At 33.3% G+C, this 20,487-nt stretch overlaps 1 protein-coding gene across 1 annotated transcript; it reads right to left on the bottom strand.

The window, feature by feature from the left end:
• Nucleotides 1-13,916: 13,916 nt before the first annotated feature.
• On the bottom strand, nucleotides 13,917-16,005 carry LOC147292667 (rho GDP-dissociation inhibitor 1-like). Its single transcript, XM_086232809.1, has 5 exons — nucleotides 15,486-16,005; nucleotides 15,265-15,331; nucleotides 14,800-15,024; nucleotides 14,266-14,390; nucleotides 13,917-14,160 (listed from the first exon to the last, which is right to left on the bottom strand). The coding sequence occupies exons 1-5, from the start codon at nucleotides 15,762-15,764 to the stop codon at nucleotides 14,080-14,082; spliced, it is 777 nt and encodes a 258-aa protein (XP_086088935.1). The 5' UTR covers nucleotides 15,765-16,005; the 3' UTR covers nucleotides 13,917-14,079.
• Nucleotides 16,006-20,487: the final 4,482 nt, after the last annotated feature.

Consider the following 20,487-nt stretch of genomic DNA (forward strand, 5'->3'; position numbering starts at 1 on the left):
TCTACCTAAAATAGTTGTGAAATACATACCATTAGTGATAAGAACCGTTGTGTAAAATGTAGTTACACATTAATTCTTATAATAAAACCGATGTGTACATAAATAGTCAACAATAGTTTCCTCTAACCATCAGTTTTTTTTGTGTATATACAACAGTTTTACATGTATGACCATTGTGTTATAATAATCAAAACAACAGATAATAACCATTATTTGGTTCAGGCCAATAGACAACAGTCTATTAGACAACGGTAAATGCTTTACCTAGACAACGGACAAAATCCGTCATCTATCAACATTATTGTAGTAGTGCTTATCTTAAATATCCTTCACCAAGGTTTTATTTTAGTTAATTTCAATGGAAAATGAGGGATAATGGGCGAGAAAGTGAAGGAGTTTAATTTTATGTTTTATAGCTCCTTTTTCAATCATCTTTGATATCTCTTTTTGAGTGGAAATAATTTTATTGCTGCCTTCAATTATTGTCACATTCACTTAAGTGCTCCCATTTGTTAATATATAGGAGGAATTTTCCAAGGGAATTGAATGATTGAAACCAATCTTATTCTATAATCTTAATTAATAAAAAAATAAAAAAACCTAATTAGTTCAAGGAAAGTCTTATTCTTTAAAATTACCCATATATAGTTAAGGCTGCAATTCTTTGTCTTCATAATATTGATTGTCTTTGATGCTAAAACTAAGTCGTAATATAATTTTTGTTGATACACCAGAATACGAGAAGATCGGTATACTTGTTAAAAGAAGAATGAGACAAAAAAATATGCTTATTCAAAAAATTTGATACACTCCTAGGTGGATGACTGCGAAGTTTGAAGCCTAATATAATTGTCGTCCCTATATTCAACAAAATAAATTTTTCCTGCATAAGAACCGTAAAATGTCTATTTAAATCTCTTCGGTCGTATTCTATTATGGTTTAAAATAGCATTCTCAAATAATTGTTTGAAGATGTTATACTGCTCCACATTCCAACTATTACATCTTTGTCAGTAAGAAATAAATATACCTTTAAAGTACCGACAAATGTCATTAGTGTTATTATGCGACCATAGTCTCGCCGATGAACTTATAACTACCTTATTCTCAATAAAACTTGTTTTTACCAAATTAAACTTACTATTTCGTGAACTAATATTTTCACAAACGTACGCATCATTTGTTTCTAAATAATCTGTCTAATTCGACAAAGATTTCGTCAAATTTTATACTTTTAATAGCTTATAACTAAACATGAGTTTCTAATAATATACACTTTTTATACGTAAAAAAATGAAGATCAAGCACCTAAGAGGAATATTTGAAGTCCTTACTCCTCAATACGTAACTAGTAGAACTCACGTATTGTGCAAGAATCATAATTTTAGTGAATAAGATTTGATGATTTTTTTTTTTTTTACCAACTGATGGAATTTTATAACTTCTATCTATACTATCTTACGACTCTTGTAGTTGATATCAATTAGCAGTACTTAATACATTTTGGAATTCCAAGATAGTAAGATAAAAGCATATATTGCTCACAGGTAATATGGTTATATAATTAGGTAGGAGGTGTCTCAAATAAAGAGAAAAGAAATTTTGAGGTAAGAAATTTGGTGATTGGATGAGGTTTATGACAGACCCGTAGATTCAGATACTGTACCCAAGTATGCACATGCCATTTTTATAGTTGGATATGGAAGAAAATATTAGATAATTAATAATTCATGGGGGACAAATTGGGGCGAAGATGGCTATTGCAAAGTTAATCGTGAGAAGTTTTTACCCAGTTATGGGAAGGATCGCAAGAAAGATGAGAAGTTTAAAAAGTTAATTTTTCGTGCTTCCTATCCAGTGATACAAGTTTACAAAATTCATCAATACATTTTTTTTTACAAGTATTAGTAATACATGAGTTATTGGTGATACAGATCAAATTACTAGTGCTTAAAAAACTGTTAAATATCTTTACGAAGGAGAAGACAAAAAAATGGCACTGAACATCCTATAAACATTGTTTGTGTGAATTAGAAAATGTAGAGGAATAAAGTCATGATTCTACCTAAGTTTAACCAAAGATGAGGTAATTTCCTCCTATACCATGTCCTTTGATCTAGACCATACATATCAAACACAAACAGTTGGACTTGAATTCTCAAGATTCTCTACCCATATAAATTCAAAGTGTTGCCACTTGAACCTTCTTTCTCAAGTGAAAAATATTTAACACTTGGTGAGAAATTTGATGATCGAATGAGGTTTATGATGGGCCCGTGGATTCGGATATTGTACCCGAGTATGCAAATGTCGTTGTTATAGTAGGATATAAAATCACAGAAGAAGGAAGAAAATATTATTTGCAAAGTTGATCGTGAAAACTTTTATCCATTTATAGGATCACAAGAAGGATAAGAAGTTTAAAAAGTTGATTTTTCGCGCTTCCTATCCAGTGATACAAATTTAGAAAATTCATCAATACATTTTTGTTTACAAGATAGTATTAGTAGTATCTGAGTTATTGGTGATACAGATCAAACTAATGCTTAGAAAAATGTTAAATATCTTTACAAAGGAGAAGTAAGTACAAGGAAAGACAAAAAAATGGCACTGAACATCCTATAAACGTTGTCTAATTGTGTGAATTACAACATGTAGATGATCAAAACTCGTGATTCTACCTAAGTTTAACCAACGATGAGGTCATTTCCTCTTATACCATGTCCTTTGATTTGGACCATACATATCAAACACAGACAGTTGGGCTTGAATTCTTAAGATTCTCTATGTACACCAAGAGATCATTCCAATAAAGGATACCTCCCCTATAAATTTTAAGGATTGTTCTTGCTACTTGAACCCCAAGAGTGCACTTGAATCTTCTTTCTCAAGTGGGAGGTTTATGATGGGCCCATGGATCCGAATACTATACTCGAGTATGCACATGTCGTTGTTATAGTGGGATATGGAGCCACTGAAGGAAAAAGAAAATACTATTTGATTAGAAACTCTTGTGGGACAAATTGGGGCCAAGATGGCTATTAATTGCAAAGTTGATTGTGAGAAGCTTTTACACAGTTATGGGAAGGATCGTAAGATTGATAAGAAGTTTAAAAAGTTGATTTTTCATGCTTTCTATCCAGTGATACAAGTTTAGAAAGTTCATCAGTACTTTTTTTTTTTTTACAAGTATTAGTAGTACATGAGTTATTGGTGACACAAATCAAACTAGTGCTTAGAAGTGTTAAATATCTTTACAAATGAGAAGTAAGTACAAAGAAAGACAAAAAATGGCACTGAACATCCTATAAACGTTGTATACAAAATGTAGAGGATCAAAACTCGTGATTCTATTTAAGTTTAACCAACGGTTAGGTCATTTTCTCCTATAACATGTCTTTTTGATCTGGACCATACATATCAAACACAGACAGTTGAGCTTGTATTCTCAAGATTCTCTACCCCAATAGATCATTCCAACAAAGGACTGGTACCTCCTCTATAAATTCAATGAGTGTTCTTGCCACTTGAACCCCAAGAGTGCACTTAAACCTTCTTTTTCAAGTGAAAAATATTTAACACTTGGTGATAAATTTGGTGATCGAATGGGGTTTATGACGGGCTCGTGGATCCGGATACTGGACCCGAGTATGCCCTTGCCATTGTTATAGTGTGATATGGAACCACGAAAGAAGGAAAAAAATACTATTTGATTAGAAACTCTTGGGGGACAAATTGGGGCCAAGCTGGCTATTGCAAAGTTGACCATGAGAAGCTTTTACCCAATTATCGGAAGAATCGAAAGAAGGATGAGAAGTTAAAAAGTTGTTTTTTCGTGTTTCCTATCCAGTAATACAAGTTTAAAAGATTAATCAGTACACTTTTTTTACAAGTATTAGTAGTACATGAGTTATTTATGATACAAATCAAACTAGTGCTTAGAAAAGTGTTAAATATCTTTACAAAGGAGAAGTAAGTACAAGAAAAGATTAAAAAATGGCATGAACATCCTATAAACGTTATTTATGTGAATTACAAAATGTAGAGGATCGAAACTCATGATTCTACCTAAGTTTAACCAACGGCCGGTGAGGTCATTTCCTCTTATACCATGTCCTTTAATCTGGACCATACATATCAAACACAGACAGTTGGGCTTGAATTCTCAAGATTCTCTACCCCAAGAGATCATTCCAACAAAAGGTACCTCTCCTATAAATTCAAGGAGTGTTCTTGCCACTTGAACCCCAAGAGTGCACTTAAACCTTCTTTCTCAAGTGGAAAATAAAAGCACAATGGCCTATGGGAAGCAACAAGAAGCAAAATAATTCTTCTACTTCTTTCTTGATATTCAACTTCTTTAAATCAAAGAGGCCTAGAAGAGTAGAGGATGATGCATGAGATGATTCATGGACTACAAAAAAGGTGTGTCCTACTGATGAAGATAAAGACCCTTAGGCCTTGATTTCCAATGTCATGATAAATTAAAAACAAACATGCTAATTTGCAAGCAACTTAGACATCCTATATTATAAAGACATGCACCTGCTGAAAAAAACAAGTTAACCTACAAAGCCGCTCTTAAGCGCTCATCCACTACCCTTGATTTAGCAAGTTATGCGGATATTATAAGCTCACGTCGCATCTTGAGTCCCTATAGTTCTATTATTAATATCTTGATACGTTTAGAAAGCTTTGTGATATCTCCAATTCTCCATTGAGTTTAGAAAGGATATTTGTTTGTGGATAAATTCACATGGATCTAACAACCAGTCATATGGTTACACATGGCTCAGTCAAGTCCTATCTGACACTTTGACCTTCCAACCATTGACTTGGTCAACTGCACCTTGCACATCACCATTCCACCTCAGCCATGTCTTGACCTTGCCCACCATTGATGCTTGGACAGCACAACTCGGATGGAATGGTCCCGCAAATCGCTCATGTAGCTGGAATGCTCTTCAACTCGACTCGGTTCGGGTAACGTCTTTTTGATCCGATCAAATAGTGACTTACACTTGGGAAATCCAAAAGATTAACATATATATACTCAGTTCAGCTCAGGGACTACATCCCAATACTCTTCTAGAAGATTAACAATATCTTCAGCCAAACTCAAGTGCCTACTACCTTACATTCTACTGTTCCTGACACTCTGGCTTGAGATAGGACAGTTAGGGCAACTCAACAGTACCCCCAAAGTCACATTTGCATTCAATGCAAAGCATGCTGGGTAGTTGTGCATGCCATTGTTTCTAATCCGTGACGTGACCTTTCCTCCATCGTTCATCCTCATGCAGGTAAATATCTCCCTTACCTCTTCTTTGCCTATATATATGCACTCATGAAGAAATTAAAATGATGCATTACTTGAAATGGCTTTGGAGATTCAGTTTCAGAAATTTTCGTTTTAAAATGTTGTTATTAAGAGTAAGTATGGATTGTAAAAGAATGGATGAAAATTCCAACATTTTGATTCTAGATCATCTAATACGACTGAAACTGTTGGTTTGACTATCATCGACATTGGATGATTCATTAATGAAATAAACTAAGTTAAAATTTGTACACGCTAATTGTTATGTTGTATAGTGTCAGACTTGTAACAATATACTTAAAAGAAAATATTCAAAAAGTACCATATTTCTTTTTTCATAATGAGCTTAAGCAAAATAAATACCATATTTCTCAATGAAATAAAAAAGAAAAAGAAAAAGGCCGCCAATAGAGTTATACATGCACAAGAAATTAAATATCATTTTGTATGTTGAAAAAAAAAACGTTCTATGTTATGCTCTTGATAGCGTTCTTAATTCTAATTGGTTTAAATACTATCTTGATTTGATGTTTTTTGACTATGTGTTTATTCTTAATACTCACACAGAAGCTCTCGTACGAGAGCACACACCGACGCTCGCATTCTGGTGCGTACGTTCAGGATCGTTGACGTGGTGCGATCTTGGTTTTTCTTTTAATTTTCTTTTTTAAAAATCATTTCCAATTTTTTTTTCTTTTTTAAAAATCATTTCCAACTTGTTTTTTCTTTTTTAAAAATCATTTCTTTAAAAAATTCAAAAAAAATATATTCATACTCCGAAAAATGCTACGGACTCTTAACGATGAGTACTTATAGGATTCTTACATGCACGACAAGGATTCTTGCGTCATGCGCATCTGCTTCGGAACTTTTACCATAATGGATGTCTAAGAACTCTCGAGATGGGCTTTCTAGAGCAGCCCTCCCAGCTGGACTGCCATTGGGGCTTCTTGCATATTCATCTTCACTGTGGGTGAAAGCATATTCACTTGTGGCCACGTTCTCCAGTGCTAAAAGAATTTCTCGACTCTTCATCAGCAATTGGCGATGAATCAAAAGTTGAACTACGTACGATCTGGAGAAGCCTTTGCCACCAGGATAGAGAGAAAAAGAGAAAAAAAGAAAAAGAGAAACAAATATGGGGCAGAAGGAAGAGGATGAGGGCCACCGCCACCGTTGGGGGAGTGAGCGCCAGCCGGTGGCTGGACAAGGGAAAGAAAGTGAGGGTCGATGGTGGGGAGGGTTTCTCCATCCCCTTCCCTTTTTTTTTCATATAAATTTTTATATAATATTTTAGTTTTATTTTTTTTAATTATTTTAGTTATGTTTTTTAACATTTATTAAAAAAAAATTGTTGTAATTATTTTTAGGTGAATAGACCTTTTTATTCTTAAAAATTGGTCACGTGATCGTCACATAACTAATTTTAACGAAAATTATAACAGAATTGACGAAAATCGATCATTGATTGAAACAAATGTTAATAATAGTCATTTTTTGAATCAAAGTGAAAACGGGATCCTAATTAAAAATAGGGGTATAGTTTGAGTCATTTTGCTAAAATATCTCTTATTTTAAACATTCCTTAATAATGTTTAATTAAGTTAATTAGTTGGAGAAATAATAATTAATGTAGTTGAGCATGATTAATTTACCTTCACATTTAAATTACATTTGTTTTGTAAACTATTTAATCATGCTCTGCTAGATTAATTAACTATACTTGAGACCTTTGTTACTTAATTAATCAACTTAATTAAATATTTAGGTCATATATCAATGGTAACCAAACGACGTGATGGCTAAGGTCAGTCTATTATTATACATGCATTGGGTACTGAGACAAAACTCCCTCATTTTTCTTATGCACTGACCTGGCCATATTGTAGCTAGGTTCACTGATTAACCACCTCGACCTAAATTAAAATTAGAATTAGGTAGAAACCCTTAGGTCCTAAAAATCAAACCCTTAGTAGGTTTTTGGGAAAGCCATGGATTGACTTGACCTAACAAGTCAAGTCAAACCTAGACTTAGACTCTTAGGAGCCTATCAATTACGCTAGTGCTGATAATTCGTTAAACCATACATAACTGTGGTCAAGTCACAAGGCTACTTAATGCCGAAGTTAGGTTTTAACACCGTAAATTTGTTGTACTAAGAACTCCAGTTTCCCGAGCAATGAATCCGGCGCATGACAAAAAGCTATAAGTTGGATTTATACTTGTGAGAATCAAGCCGAGCTTTGGCCTTCAGATAGAGGAAACTCACACACTGCTAGAGACCTTTTTTATTGCATGGATTATGCTAGTAAATATTGATGCATGTGAAAGTTGCATTGTTTTTTATACATTGTCATCTATTGTATTATTTTTATTAGTTATTGTGAAATTTGATTGTTGGATGACCTGAGAGTAAGGGGTCACATTATTGTTGACTTTGGGTTTCGATTCCCTAAACCTTCGGAGACGGTTATACAATTAGACGGGTAGATGTCAGTCTTGGCTTCTGGTCTAAAGTTGTTATAACCGGCCAGGAATGGATACTACTCAAGCTACCAGTTCAATTTTTACTGATAATTAACCTAGGTAGGGTGATAGGTGGCCATTATGAGTTCGGTCATCAGTAGTATAATTCTAAACTTGGGAGCTCCCAAATTGATTTGTGACTTGTGTGAGCATGCAACTAGTTTCAAACTTTCAATAACTGATACTGACTCTCTGCCTTGTTCTTGTGCTTGTTTCTAACGATTTTCACTAGTTTACTACATAGTAACTATTTTTATTACTATTTTCAAACCTAGTCAGGGTCCCTTGAGGGGAAGCTATGAACGTACATGATGCTTACGCCCTATTATGCTCTTTGAGTGCAGATCACGTTCTGGTTGATGACTTGGATTGACGGCGCGTCTTACTTCTTGTCGACTCCATTGTGCAATCTAGTTTGGATCTTTTCTTGGGCAGGTCAATGTCATTGCCTATTTTTGCTATTTATTATCCTTAATGTTTTCACTTGTATATATATTTCAAACATTTTCTAGTTTGGGTTGGTACATTTGTAAATTATTGAACATCTTTCTATGTTTCTCAAGGTTACTTTTGCTATATTCGTAACCTTGGTGAGTTGGTTATTTATAAACAAATTTTTTGTTTAAATTATTTATTTTTGTTGACAATAAAAACTCTGATCCAACCTGTTTTATTTATACTCAAAGGGATTAACCTATTGGACAATTCTATTTATACCCAATAATCTTCTTTTCTTACCCAACAAAATTTATAACCATGAATGGACCATTATACCCCACTATGAAATTACCATTGACGACAAATTATATTTAAAATAAAAATCCCAATTTTCTTTCTATACCCAACAACCTCAACTCATCGATCATCAACCTCACTCTTAAAGACAACTCTAAACCCAAAACAATTTTTTCCCCATATCATCCGAACAAGGTTTTTTAGACGAATGGAGAGTGAAATCATTCCTTAGGAGCCTCCAAATGAGCTATGTGTGCATAAATATTTTTTTTTTTCTACAATTTTTCATGCATATGATGCTTTAGAAAAAATTTGGTTCGCGTTTCGTTTGGTGACCAGTACCGAACACGATAACAAATTTTGATGGGTGTCAACCGAATGGGCCATTCGGCAGGCATTCACTGAACAACAGACTCTCATTCGTTTAGCATCTATCGAAAAAATGACAAGTATTCGGAACCTTCCCACCGAATACACATATGAAGCAAACATTTTTGGAGTCATTCGGTAGGAGTGTTTCAAAAATACTAAACTAATTTGGCATACTAGTACGTACCGAACGAACCCCTCTGATATAAATACCCATAAATCTCATTTAATCGCAAAAAATTCAAATTATTGTTTTAAAATTCATACAAAAACATCATATTTATCAACAAATATGAAATATCAAACCAAAAAACTTAGAAAAGGTGTTTGATTTATATAATATATTGATGAAAAAATGAGAATATTTAGGGCTGTCATTGTTTATTTGAAGGAGATATAAGGTTTTCTTGGCCGGCAGTGGTGATGGGTGGTTGCACTAGCAGTAGTGGTGGGTGGTTGCACTAACAGGGAGGGATTGCACTGGCGGCGGTGGCAGCGAGTCTTGGGTGCGCCGGGTAAGGCTGGGTAAGGCTGGGTGTTTGGTGATGTTGGGTATGAGAAAATGAGGGTATAATAGTCAATTAGATTGAGTATAATAAGAAAATAAAGAAATTAAAAAGTTAATGTTGAGTGTAGTAAAAATGTTGGATAAGAAAAGAAAATTGATTGGTATGAATAGAATTTCCCTATTTTGGGAATAATTGGTAGTTTAAGACTTGAGATATGAGTGTTATAGTCTTAGATGTTCTTAAAGTAAGTGCCGTTGTGATGTACTCAGATTTTGGGGCGTCACAAGTTTGTTGAGTTAGTTGTCTTTCGCTCTATTCTGATTATAAATAATTAAATAGGAAACAATATTAATTATTCAATATATATAGGGACGAAGGACATGGCCCAACATGATGTAATGATGTAATGCAAAAAGCCCTGAAGGGCTGCGTGAAATGATTCGGTTTACTTGCAAATTAGAAGTGCATGCTACACTCATAATTGCTTGTCTGGGTCAGCCGTCACCAAGAATGATATGCTAGCAGAAAACACATGCATGCATGCTTCAGCCAACCATGCCGAAATCATCATAATCTCTGTAATTGTACATGAATAGGTTTAATAGTATAATTTTATTTAAATATATGCCAGACAGTACTAATTCATAGAAGTATACTTGTAGAGTTGTAGGTTGGATATTTGGACATATTCATTGGCTTGACCATGTTGAACATAGCCGTTGAAAGTATAAAATCCTAATATATATATGTTGAGGAATATACCTCATTTATAATATCATGATGTATCACTTGTGGGATCGATTTAATACCTCCATATTGTAGTTAGATAATCGAGGTCATTTATTTTCTTAGTCTTTATTCAAGGATTGGCCCAATAAATATTAATTAGATAAATTAAAAACTATTTAATTAATTGATTAAATATTTATTATTTTAAGTGTTTATCAAAACAACATATTAGTTTGTTTATTTGATCACAATTAGATATCTTAATGGTTTTGATTTATGTAATTTTTGGAGGGGTAATTCTTGTATAGAGTCTTAGAAAATAAACGATTTCGATTATCAAACTATAACGTGGACCGGGTCCTACAAGTTATACCTTATTATACGTACCTAAAATGAGGTAACGTCAACGAAATGAGAAATTATTTTTTATAACCGTAAGATGACCGCGTACTGTTATAACCAATTTGATCACGTTTATATATAATATGGGTGGCCAGACTTTATTAATACTAAAAGTATAAACTCATCGTCCACCTATATTATAACACATGAATTAATTACACTAGCTAGTAATAGGTATACATAATAATTTTCCAACAAAAGGGATTTGATATTTTATATATGTATATATAGGGAGTTCTATTACAGAAATCTCTTAAATAAACTTATTTAGGACATGGATCCTCTCCTTTGTCATTTTCTCTCCTCTTAAATCTTAGCCATCTATTTGATTTTTGAAATTAATATATGTGACACCAGATAATTAAAATATCTATTACTTCATACATGATAAGAGGTATAAACACAAAGTAGAGGACAACAAAGGAATAGGAGATGATCCAAATCTGCTTATTTAAGGGGATTATATATATTAAAAGTCTCTCAACTTATTTATCAATTAATTTTAGGTTAGATGCTCTAATTTGAATATCAAATTGGCAACGCCTACGCATTAGGTCCAATGTTTGGTCTCACACGTGTTTCAAGTAATCCAATATTAGTCATACAAATTAATTCATTTGTTCCATGTCCCGTCTTTGGCTCAAATTCTGGCCACCATACATGAGGAGGTGTGTTTTGAGTATAAAATACTAATATATGCTTTTTTTTGCATCTTCACTCAATACTAGTTATTTTGAGTTGAATACTCTATTTAACACCGTATTGGTTGGACTAATTAAGAATTTAATAAAGTTATATGTACAGATTGAATCTCTTCATCAAATAAGTTAAATGTTTAATTAAGGTTGAATTTTTAATATGGTATTCGAGTCATCAACTGTAGGTACCCTTACCAACCACAACACACTAAGAATTTTCACATTCACCCTAAAGTTTTAGGAAGGATAGATGAACAAAGTGAGCACCATTCAATAAAAAGATTTCAAATTGAATTATTATTAGTATGTAACATAATTAACTGCCATATATTTCTTGCTGCTACCAAACACACTCATGCTCTTAACTAACATTATCATTGTTGAAGTGGTTTGCGAACAACTAAATGAAGCCCTCAAAACAGTGTGGTAGATTCAAAAATGGGACGGCTCAGCAGCCTTTTCTCGTTTCTTTTATTTTGTTGGAAGAGGCTAATTCTATTTAAACCAAAAAATTTGCTTTAGCACATAGAATTAATTGCTCAATTAAATAGTCCTCCATTCTTTTTTTCTTTTTTTAAATAAGAGTTTGCTTCTATCCATCATCATTGTTTTAAAAAAAAGTGGCGCCCAAAATCGAGCTCATGATCGATAGGATGGGGTTCTTAATTAGTCTTTTTTTTTTTTTTTTTTTTCCAAATACCACTACATACATTTGGTGGGGGATAAAAGTGGTGCTTGTAAGTTGTAACACCTTCTCTCTGTTGGCAGAGGCATGCATTCATGTGATCATATCATCATATATATAATAGAAGGGTCTGGACCACCAAAAAAACTGACCTATAGCTTTTGGCGCTTTGCTTTGCCAAAGCACAGGCAGTGGTTAGAGGTAGATGAATTGGTTTCCAAATTAATTTATCACATGGGGTCACTACTAGCTTTAATGTCATTCTCATCGATCCCTTCACTAATTTAACAATTAAGTAGGTCTTGAGGCATCTTTGGTGGGGAATCATATACTCCCTACCTGAACTTAATTATCAATCCAAAAGATAAAAAGAAAATAAGGAAAAGTTAGTTATAGCCTCTGAATTTTGATAATTGTATTTCATTTTCGTCTTTAAATTATTATTATTTTGTTAAATTGCCCCCATAAACTTTAATTTTGTGTTTTAAATGCTTCTTTTGTCAATTCATGTTAGGATTTTAATTTAAAAGTGATCATTTGCCATGCACATGACCACTTCTTCAGGGCTATTTAATTTGGCCAGATTCAAGTGTCCTTTCAACCTAACATCCTCCTCTATCTATAACCTTATTTCCTCCAAATATTTTGCAAGCAAAATTTCTTTCATTTTTCAAGAAAATTTTATTCAACTTGATCTTTCATCTGAATTCCGAGTTGTACGTACAAGTCAGTTTAATCAAGTTAATTAGTTAGTTGATTGGATTGAAATTTAGTATAGAACTATAAAAAAACTTTCATGAAACTATTAGATTCATGCTTTGTTGAAAATTTTTGAATAACGCATTTTTATCATTTAGTTTTGATCGAAATGATCTTGGGTATGATCTTAAAAGCGTTCGAAAAACTAGTTTTTATTTCGATTTCCATGGTCATTTGATGGAATAATTGGGATTCAAATAATTTTAGGGTTTGAATTAAAAATTGGGGATTATTTGATTGACTTATTGGATGACAATTCGACAAAATTAAACAAATTATTGCATGATGATTAAAGTGAAGCCTATAGAATTATTGCATGATGATTAAAGTGAAGCCTATAGACATGGATTTAATCTAGTATGTTGTAGGTTTTGAAGAAAAATTACAAACTTGCTCTTGAACTCAACTATGGCTGCCACTTTGGTTTATGATTTCTCTCATAGTCTCATGCATTCTATTTCATTAATAATATTTACATGCATGTAAAGCTTGTTTGATGTGGAACAAAACACCTATGGTTTTAAAGATCAAAGCTAAGAGAATAGAGTAAAAGAAAAGAGATCGAGAAGGGGAGGGAGAGGGGTAGAGTTTTTTATTTTATTTTAATATTTCAATATTTCAATATTTCTAGTGCAAGTAAACTGACAAATATATGTGAATTGGGGTTGGCTTAGGATAAAAGCTCTCTCCATTCGAACTCTCCCCCTTCCCCTCCTCTCTAATAAAAAAAAAAAAAAAAAAACTGACAAATATATCTTTAAAATGTGATAAGCACATGATATTTTTTTCTTTTTGGAAAATTAATTAAACTAAGTTGAGGCTTCTTTTAAGCACAAAATTGAAGTTTGAGGGACAAAATTGTCACAAAAAAATTTAGAGACTGAAACACAATTATAGTTTTTTTTTTTTTTTGAGAGCCTGAACACGGTTATATATAGTTTGAGGGCGCGCATGACTAAATGTTTTCCAAGAGAAAATGAGAGAGAGAGAGAGAGAGAGAGAGAGAGAGAGAGAGAGAGAGAGAGAGAGAGAGAGAGAGAGAGAGAGAGAGAGAGAGAGAGGCATTAGAGGGAGTTGCTTTTCAGCTATATACAAATATAATAATGAAAAGGAGAAGACGAAATTAAGAAAAAGCATGCAAGTCATCATGCATGCTCAGTGCTTTCTCATTGAATAAAAGTTTGGATTGCATTGTGCTGATCCCTTTGATTACAAGGTACAATTACAAACAAAAGGAGTAATATCTCACTAAAAAAAGGTTATTAATTTGAAGCATCACCAAGCCAAAGCTAACAAGATGTCAAGATCACCATAATATATATATATATAAATGGGCCGGAATCAATTTCAAGAGGGTGTTGCCCAGTTCTTCTGGATTTCAAAGTAGTAACTGATGTCCAGATAGCATTTTCCATCATCATCCACAAACTGGCCGGACCAAGAAAAAGAAAATATATATAATTAAATTTATGTGAATGAATAAAAGCCTGATACACCAAGAACTTCCTTAATAAATTTGGTTGGAATCCTTACTTTTGTTCTCACATAATACCAACCCCTCGCAAACATGCTTGAAGGGACTGTGTCTTCTTCGGTTTCACATGTATAAGGGTCTTGTTGAGGACTAAAGGTTCCCAGCATTCTTTTTGAATTGTCCACTGTCAAAAATTTTAAGAATCATTTAATATATATACATATATAAGATAATATTCTCTTGCCAAATTTATGAACTTCAATTTCTGACAGATCACATAATCATTAATTCAAATTTATAGTATAACAATGTCGGGACAATTTTAAATTTTGTTAAATTTTTGCAAGAATGATCTTTAAAAAATAACTTAAAAAATAAACAGTTTAGTTCATTAGATTACATTGCTTTAAGAGTATATGCGCAGCTTCCATTAATGAATCATTTATACGGTCCACTCTATCTATATATATATATATATATATTGTATTTGAAGAACCTTAAATATGAAGTGGGTCTTATAAGAAATACCTTAAATTAATTATTTGAAGAACCTCTACTATAATAGTATGTATATAATTTTATGAATGTTTTACCTTTGATACCAGTCTTCCACACTGAGTTGGTGTACTTGAGGCCTGAAACAATGTTATTGGAGACAGTGAATGTGAATCGGATGCGGTACTTGCTTCCTTGTTTGAGCGTGAAGAGACTGCTCTTGGAGTTGGATTTGTTAGTGAATGGAATTGGCAGCACAAGATCCGGCCTACCCCGGCACACGATTGTGAGGCTTTGAACCCTCACTTCTGGTTCTTTGCTCTCTGATTAATACATTTAATTAAAACAAAAAATATTAATTTTAGAAGCTAAAACTCAAGCTTAAATAATGATGACCACATATGTTATGAAAATAAATAATGATGACCACATATGTTATGAAAAATATGGTAGCTAGGGGCAATAATTCTCTGATGTGTTCTTATTTTTGGATCAGAAATAATTAAATTTCATGAACTAATCCGAATGATAAGCAGAATGTGGCAAAAAATATATATATATACCTCCAACAGAGGATAGATCAACACTCCCAAGAAGTTGTTCCTTCCATTTCCTCAAACTCTCATCATCCTTAATTAGAAGATCGAATTAAGTTATGAGATGAAACACTAATGAAAGAAAAAAGTTGAAAGAGAGAGAGAGAGAGAGAGAGAGAGAGAGAGAGAGAGAGAGAGAGAGAGAGAGAGCAAAATGACATAACTGAAAGTAAAAATGTGGCACATACTTTATCTTTCTCAAGCTGCTCCTTGAGAGAAAACTGAGGGCCAACAACCAATTCTTTTTCAGATTTCAATGTGGCAATCTCATCATCTCCTTCTTCATCTGGATCAACCTCATGATGATTGTCGTCTTCACGGTCACTGTGGGGTAGCTGCAGGCTTGGTTCACCACCTGCTGCATCTGTCTTGTTGCTGTTCTTGTCAAGATTCTTCAACTCCTCCTCCATTTGAGAATTGAAAGGAATGTCTTTGGTTGCAGAGATAGCTCCCACAGCGGCCGACATTGTTACCAAAAGAAATTAAGAAACAACCCCAAAAGCAAATGTATTTTTGAGGGTTTCAAGGAAAAGATGAAAAAGACAGACAAGGTTTTAGAGCCTCTTTACCATATTTGGATGCTTCACTGTTTTCTGTGTGTTGGCAAGAGATGGAGGTTGACTGGTTTATGGTTCACGTTGGATTGTAGAAGATATGAAGAGGAATATATAGGGTTTGCAGCAAACTAAATGCAGTTAATTAAGTTCTGAAAGAGATTGATTGGGGATTTGGAGGACAGACAAACCGCTGATATTGGGGCAGGTGACTTGCTAGGTGAGGACTGAGGAGGGATATATAAGGTTGAGGCCCTGAGGGACAAATTAATCTACCAATGCCTTTTGAACGAAGAACTTTAAATGCACCCCCTTTGTTTACTCACTACACCCCATCGCCATTTTTTTTACTTAAAAGAAAAATTAAAAAAGAGAAATAATCTTTATGTGCACTTCCTTTATTTACTCACTGCACACCATCCACCATTTTCTTTTTTACAAAAGCTCCCACTTTACTTAAAGAAAACTTCTCGGCACATAGTCACGCACTCATGCACATCCGAATGCCAGCCCTTCCAACTATAAATCCCAGCTAAAAAAAAAAAGCCCAAATTGCATTTTCTCGTACCTATAGTTTCAATTATTTGCCATCATCCGGTAGTTTCAGTTTTTGTAATTTTAGTTGTGCACTTTTATAACAACCCCAATCAAGTCCAAAATATTACCTCGTCTATTTTGAAGTCAAAAATCCGACATGGCACGCACAATCAAGAAGAAAACGTCCAAAATGCTCACACACAAGCCATACATACACATGCATGTCACGTTGAATTTCTGCTTTCAAAATAGACAGGTTTAACGTCTTGGACTTGATTGCAATCGTTATGAAAGTACATAACCAAAATTAACAAAATTGAAATTACCAGACGAACTAAAAAAGGGAAAAGATTATGGCACAAGATCTCTGTGTCTTAATCTGACGTGGCAAAATTATTTTGCACACATCAGTATATATTTTCCAAAGGGAGGCGATTTTCGCACTCATTTTTTCTCCATTTGCACTCCATCTTATTTTTTTAATGTATTTTGTATATTTTTATTATATATTTTTCCAAATTTACCCTTTATGGCTATTGAATTTTTATTTTAATTATCTTTCAGTAATGATTATTTTTTCATAAATTCTCTCATACTTATTAAAAAAATAAAAATAAGTAATTTTCTCTCCCCCTCGTCGTATCTTCTTCATATTGCATCTCTTTGCCTTCTATGCCATTTTTGGTCTTTTGTGAACCAGTCTTGTACGTGCTTTCAATCATCATTCTAAACTTCATTAGGAAAATATTTAGTCTGTCATATTTTTTTTCGTTTTCTTCAAGAGGGTCATGATTTATGTATCTTCTTCTTTTGATGGTGGGTTTTGTGTTATGAAATTAATTGGGATTTTCAATTAGTCCACTCCCTCATTTTTGGGTCTTTTGACACTACCAAGAAAAATGCTCACATGCCAAGCAACCACTACTTATTTGTAGCATATTTGATTTTTTAAAAAATGAATGTCACATGACAACTTAATAAAAAATAAAAAAAGATGTACTATATATCATGAAGACAGACAGAAGTGTAGAGAATTACGTAAGTTTTTCTTCCTTTTTAAATGAGAGTTATAGAAATAGATATATTATTATGACAATTTTAAAAAATTAAATGTGTAGGATTTAATGTTGCATATGTGACATTCTATAATTAAAATTCAAAGGGTATATGTGAAAAATAAATAATAAAAATATGTATAAACATTTAAAAAAAATAAGAAGGTGGAGAAAAGAGGAGTGCGAAAATCACCTCCATTTGCCGAATCATATAAATATTATTTTTAGTAAAAGACCATCTTATCCATATAAAATTTAATGATTTTTTTTTCTAAATGATTAAACTATTCATAACCCCCTATTTAGAGCGTGAATAATTCAAAACTTTCACCCTTAATGAAACTAATTCAAAACCCCCTATTAGTTACTTAATCTTTCCCAAAACACCCAGGTCAACTAATACCCAGCTAGGTTTGACCCCCTTTTTTACAATATTCCGATTATAGCCATAGGGTTATTCAAATCCAATTTCGTTTCTCTCTCTCTCTCTCTCTCTCTCTCTCTCTCTCTCTCTCTCTCTCTCTCTCTCTCTCTCCGCATAGCTGTCACCAATGCATGCACTGTCGTTCGGCAATGGTTTCTGGCGAGATCGGTCCTGATCTTCTCGTCTCTCCTCCCTTTTCCTCCCCTTGTATTCCACTCCCCATGAAAGCCAACATCTACTGCGGATCAATCCCAGGTAGACCCAAGCTCCCTTGCCAGTGATCCACCGATTCCGGCGACGATGAGGTTCCGCTAATTCCGACGACGATGACTTCTCCTTCTCTAATCTAGTAAGTTGATGATTTAGTTTCTCCGATCTAAGGTTCTGGTTTATTGTCATTGTTGGAGTGGGAACTCTTTTGATGAGTTTGAGAAACTATCTATTTCACAACAACATTAGCCAAATCTTGTGTTATGTTGATGTATGGGCATGATGTTGATAACTGGTCTGTAATATAATAGTAAAATAATGGTCAAACCGCATATTCTTTTTATGTGTAATGGTCAAACTTGTGCCTTTTTATGTCTGATTAGCAAAGTTGTGCAGGACAAAAAGAATATTCATTGAGCATTTTCGGGTGATAACTCTTTTATTATTCATATTCTCGACTTCATTCATGGCTAATGAGAAAGTTTAGGAAAAGAAAATAAATTTGAAGAGGTTGATGCTGGTATTTGATTCCTGTGTTAAATTGATGATTTTCTTATGTTTTAGGGTTTCAAATTTCTGTTTTGCTGCTGAGAATGTGTAGGAAAATTAAGAAAATAAATTTGATGAGGTTGTTGCTGGTATTTGATTCCTGTGGTAAGTTGATAATTTCCTATGTTTACTGTTGTATAGGACCAAATGACCAGAGTTCACTGCATGGTTGGCAGACGTGAAAATGGTGTGATTCATTTATAAGTCATGTACTCGGAGCGCGTGAGGTGGTTGGATATTCAAGATCTGGATGGGGATGGTGTAGTCTAGTGTTTGAGTTTGAGATTCAAGATCTGGACGCTGATGACATATATAGCCTAGGGTTTGAGTTTCACTACATTTAGTTTCATTGAATTTAGTGAATCAGTTTCAGTGCATTCAGTGAAACTGAATTTAATTTCAGGGTTTTCGGAACCAAGAATTCAATATCAATGAAATGAATTCAGTTTCAAGAGTTCAGTATCAGTGAAATTGAATTCAATTTTAAGTGAAACTGAATTTAGACTGAAACTGAATTCAAACTAAAATTGAATTGATGTAATTGTTTTTATTTTGTCAAGTGATGAATTTAGACTAAAACTGAATTCAGATTGAAACGAAATTCAGACTAAAACTGAATTGATGTAATTGTTTTTGTTATTTTGTCAAGTAATGATGTAATTTTTTTTTTCCTGTTGGAAAGTAATGGTGTAATTATTTTTTTATTCTTGTTAAATAATAATGTAATTTTTTTTTGGCCATAATGTAAGTTTTTTTAGTCAAGTAATGATGTAACTGTTTTTTTGGTGGGGCTAGCAAGCTGTCAGAGCGTGCGAGGATGTGAGTCAGAAAGCGCGTCAGGGCATGTGTCAGAAGGGTAAAAAAGGTATTTTAAGTTATAGGGGGTTTTGAGAGAGTTTCTAGATTTGCCATATTTTTCATAGTTCATCATCACATCTGCAAATCATCATCCTCATTAATAAAGTTAGAGTAATATATCTTAGCATGATAAAAACATTATATTCATGTTTTCTTTTTTATGATAGACTATTCATGGGAATATCGTTCTAAAACTAGATGTAGATTCAAAACAAAAATCATTATGGACGAATAAGGACGAATAAAGCCAATGAAGAACGTTTGGCACTGCTTCTTGGAAGCGCTTCTGCTAAGAAGCAAAAACATATTTTTATAAAAATTATAAGTGGTTCATGCAAAAACACTTGGAAGTGCTTCTTAAAAAACCCCTTAAAAACGCTTTATAACCAATAAGCACTTTTATGGTTTTTTATCACCAATAGTCCCTCTACTTTCACTCAAACATCAAATTGGTCCCTAAAGTGCATTTTCAATCAATTTCATCCCTCATCTTTGCCATCAAACATCAATTTGGTCCCTAGACACACTTTGAAAATTCTCCAAAAATAGCTCGGGATATGAAAAAACTCCCCGAAAATTCCTACGAACTCGTCTTGACTACTCATATTTTTATATGGGGTCAAATTATCAAATTGATTTTCCAGAAAATTCAAAATTTCCAAACTAATTCCCCAAATTTGCTGGAAAGTACTAAACATCAATTTGATAATTTGACCCCATATAAAAATAATAGTAGTCAAGACGAGTCCAAATGAATTTTCAGAGAATTTTTTCATATCCTGAGCTATATTTGACGAATTTTCAAAGTGTCTAGGGACCAAATTAATGTTTTAGTGAAAATTGAAGGACTATTTGTAATAAAAAACCCACTTTTATTTATTTTTGTCAAACACTACCAAAAACACTTTTGGTAATTCTAAAAATAGTGTCAAACGGATCATAAAGTTCACTTGAATTGAACTTTTGATTCACTTAAATTGAAATACCATATAAGAATTAAACT

This window comes from Dryas octopetala, chromosome 2 (genome assembly GCF_963921425.1).
Source record: "Dryas octopetala chromosome 2, drDryOcto1.1, whole genome shotgun sequence".
NCBI lineage: Eukaryota > Viridiplantae > Streptophyta > Magnoliopsida > Rosales > Rosaceae > Dryas > Dryas octopetala.

What these genes read in the sequence shown, in the direction of transcription:
- LOC147292667 (XM_086232809.1), bottom strand. Translation starts at nt 15,764, where the DNA reads ATGTCGGCCGCTGTGGGAGCTATCTCTGCAACCAAAGACATTCCTTTC. An exon ending in AGCAGCTTGAGAAAGATAAA is followed by an intron (nt 15,332 to 15,485) that starts GTATGTGCCACA and finishes CTTCTAATTAAG; the next exon opens with GATGATGAGAGTTTGAGGAA. An exon ending in GGTATTATGTGAGAACAAAA is followed by an intron (nt 14,161 to 14,265) that starts GTAAGGATTCCA and finishes TGGTCCGGCCAG; the next exon opens with TTTGTGGATGATGATGGAAA.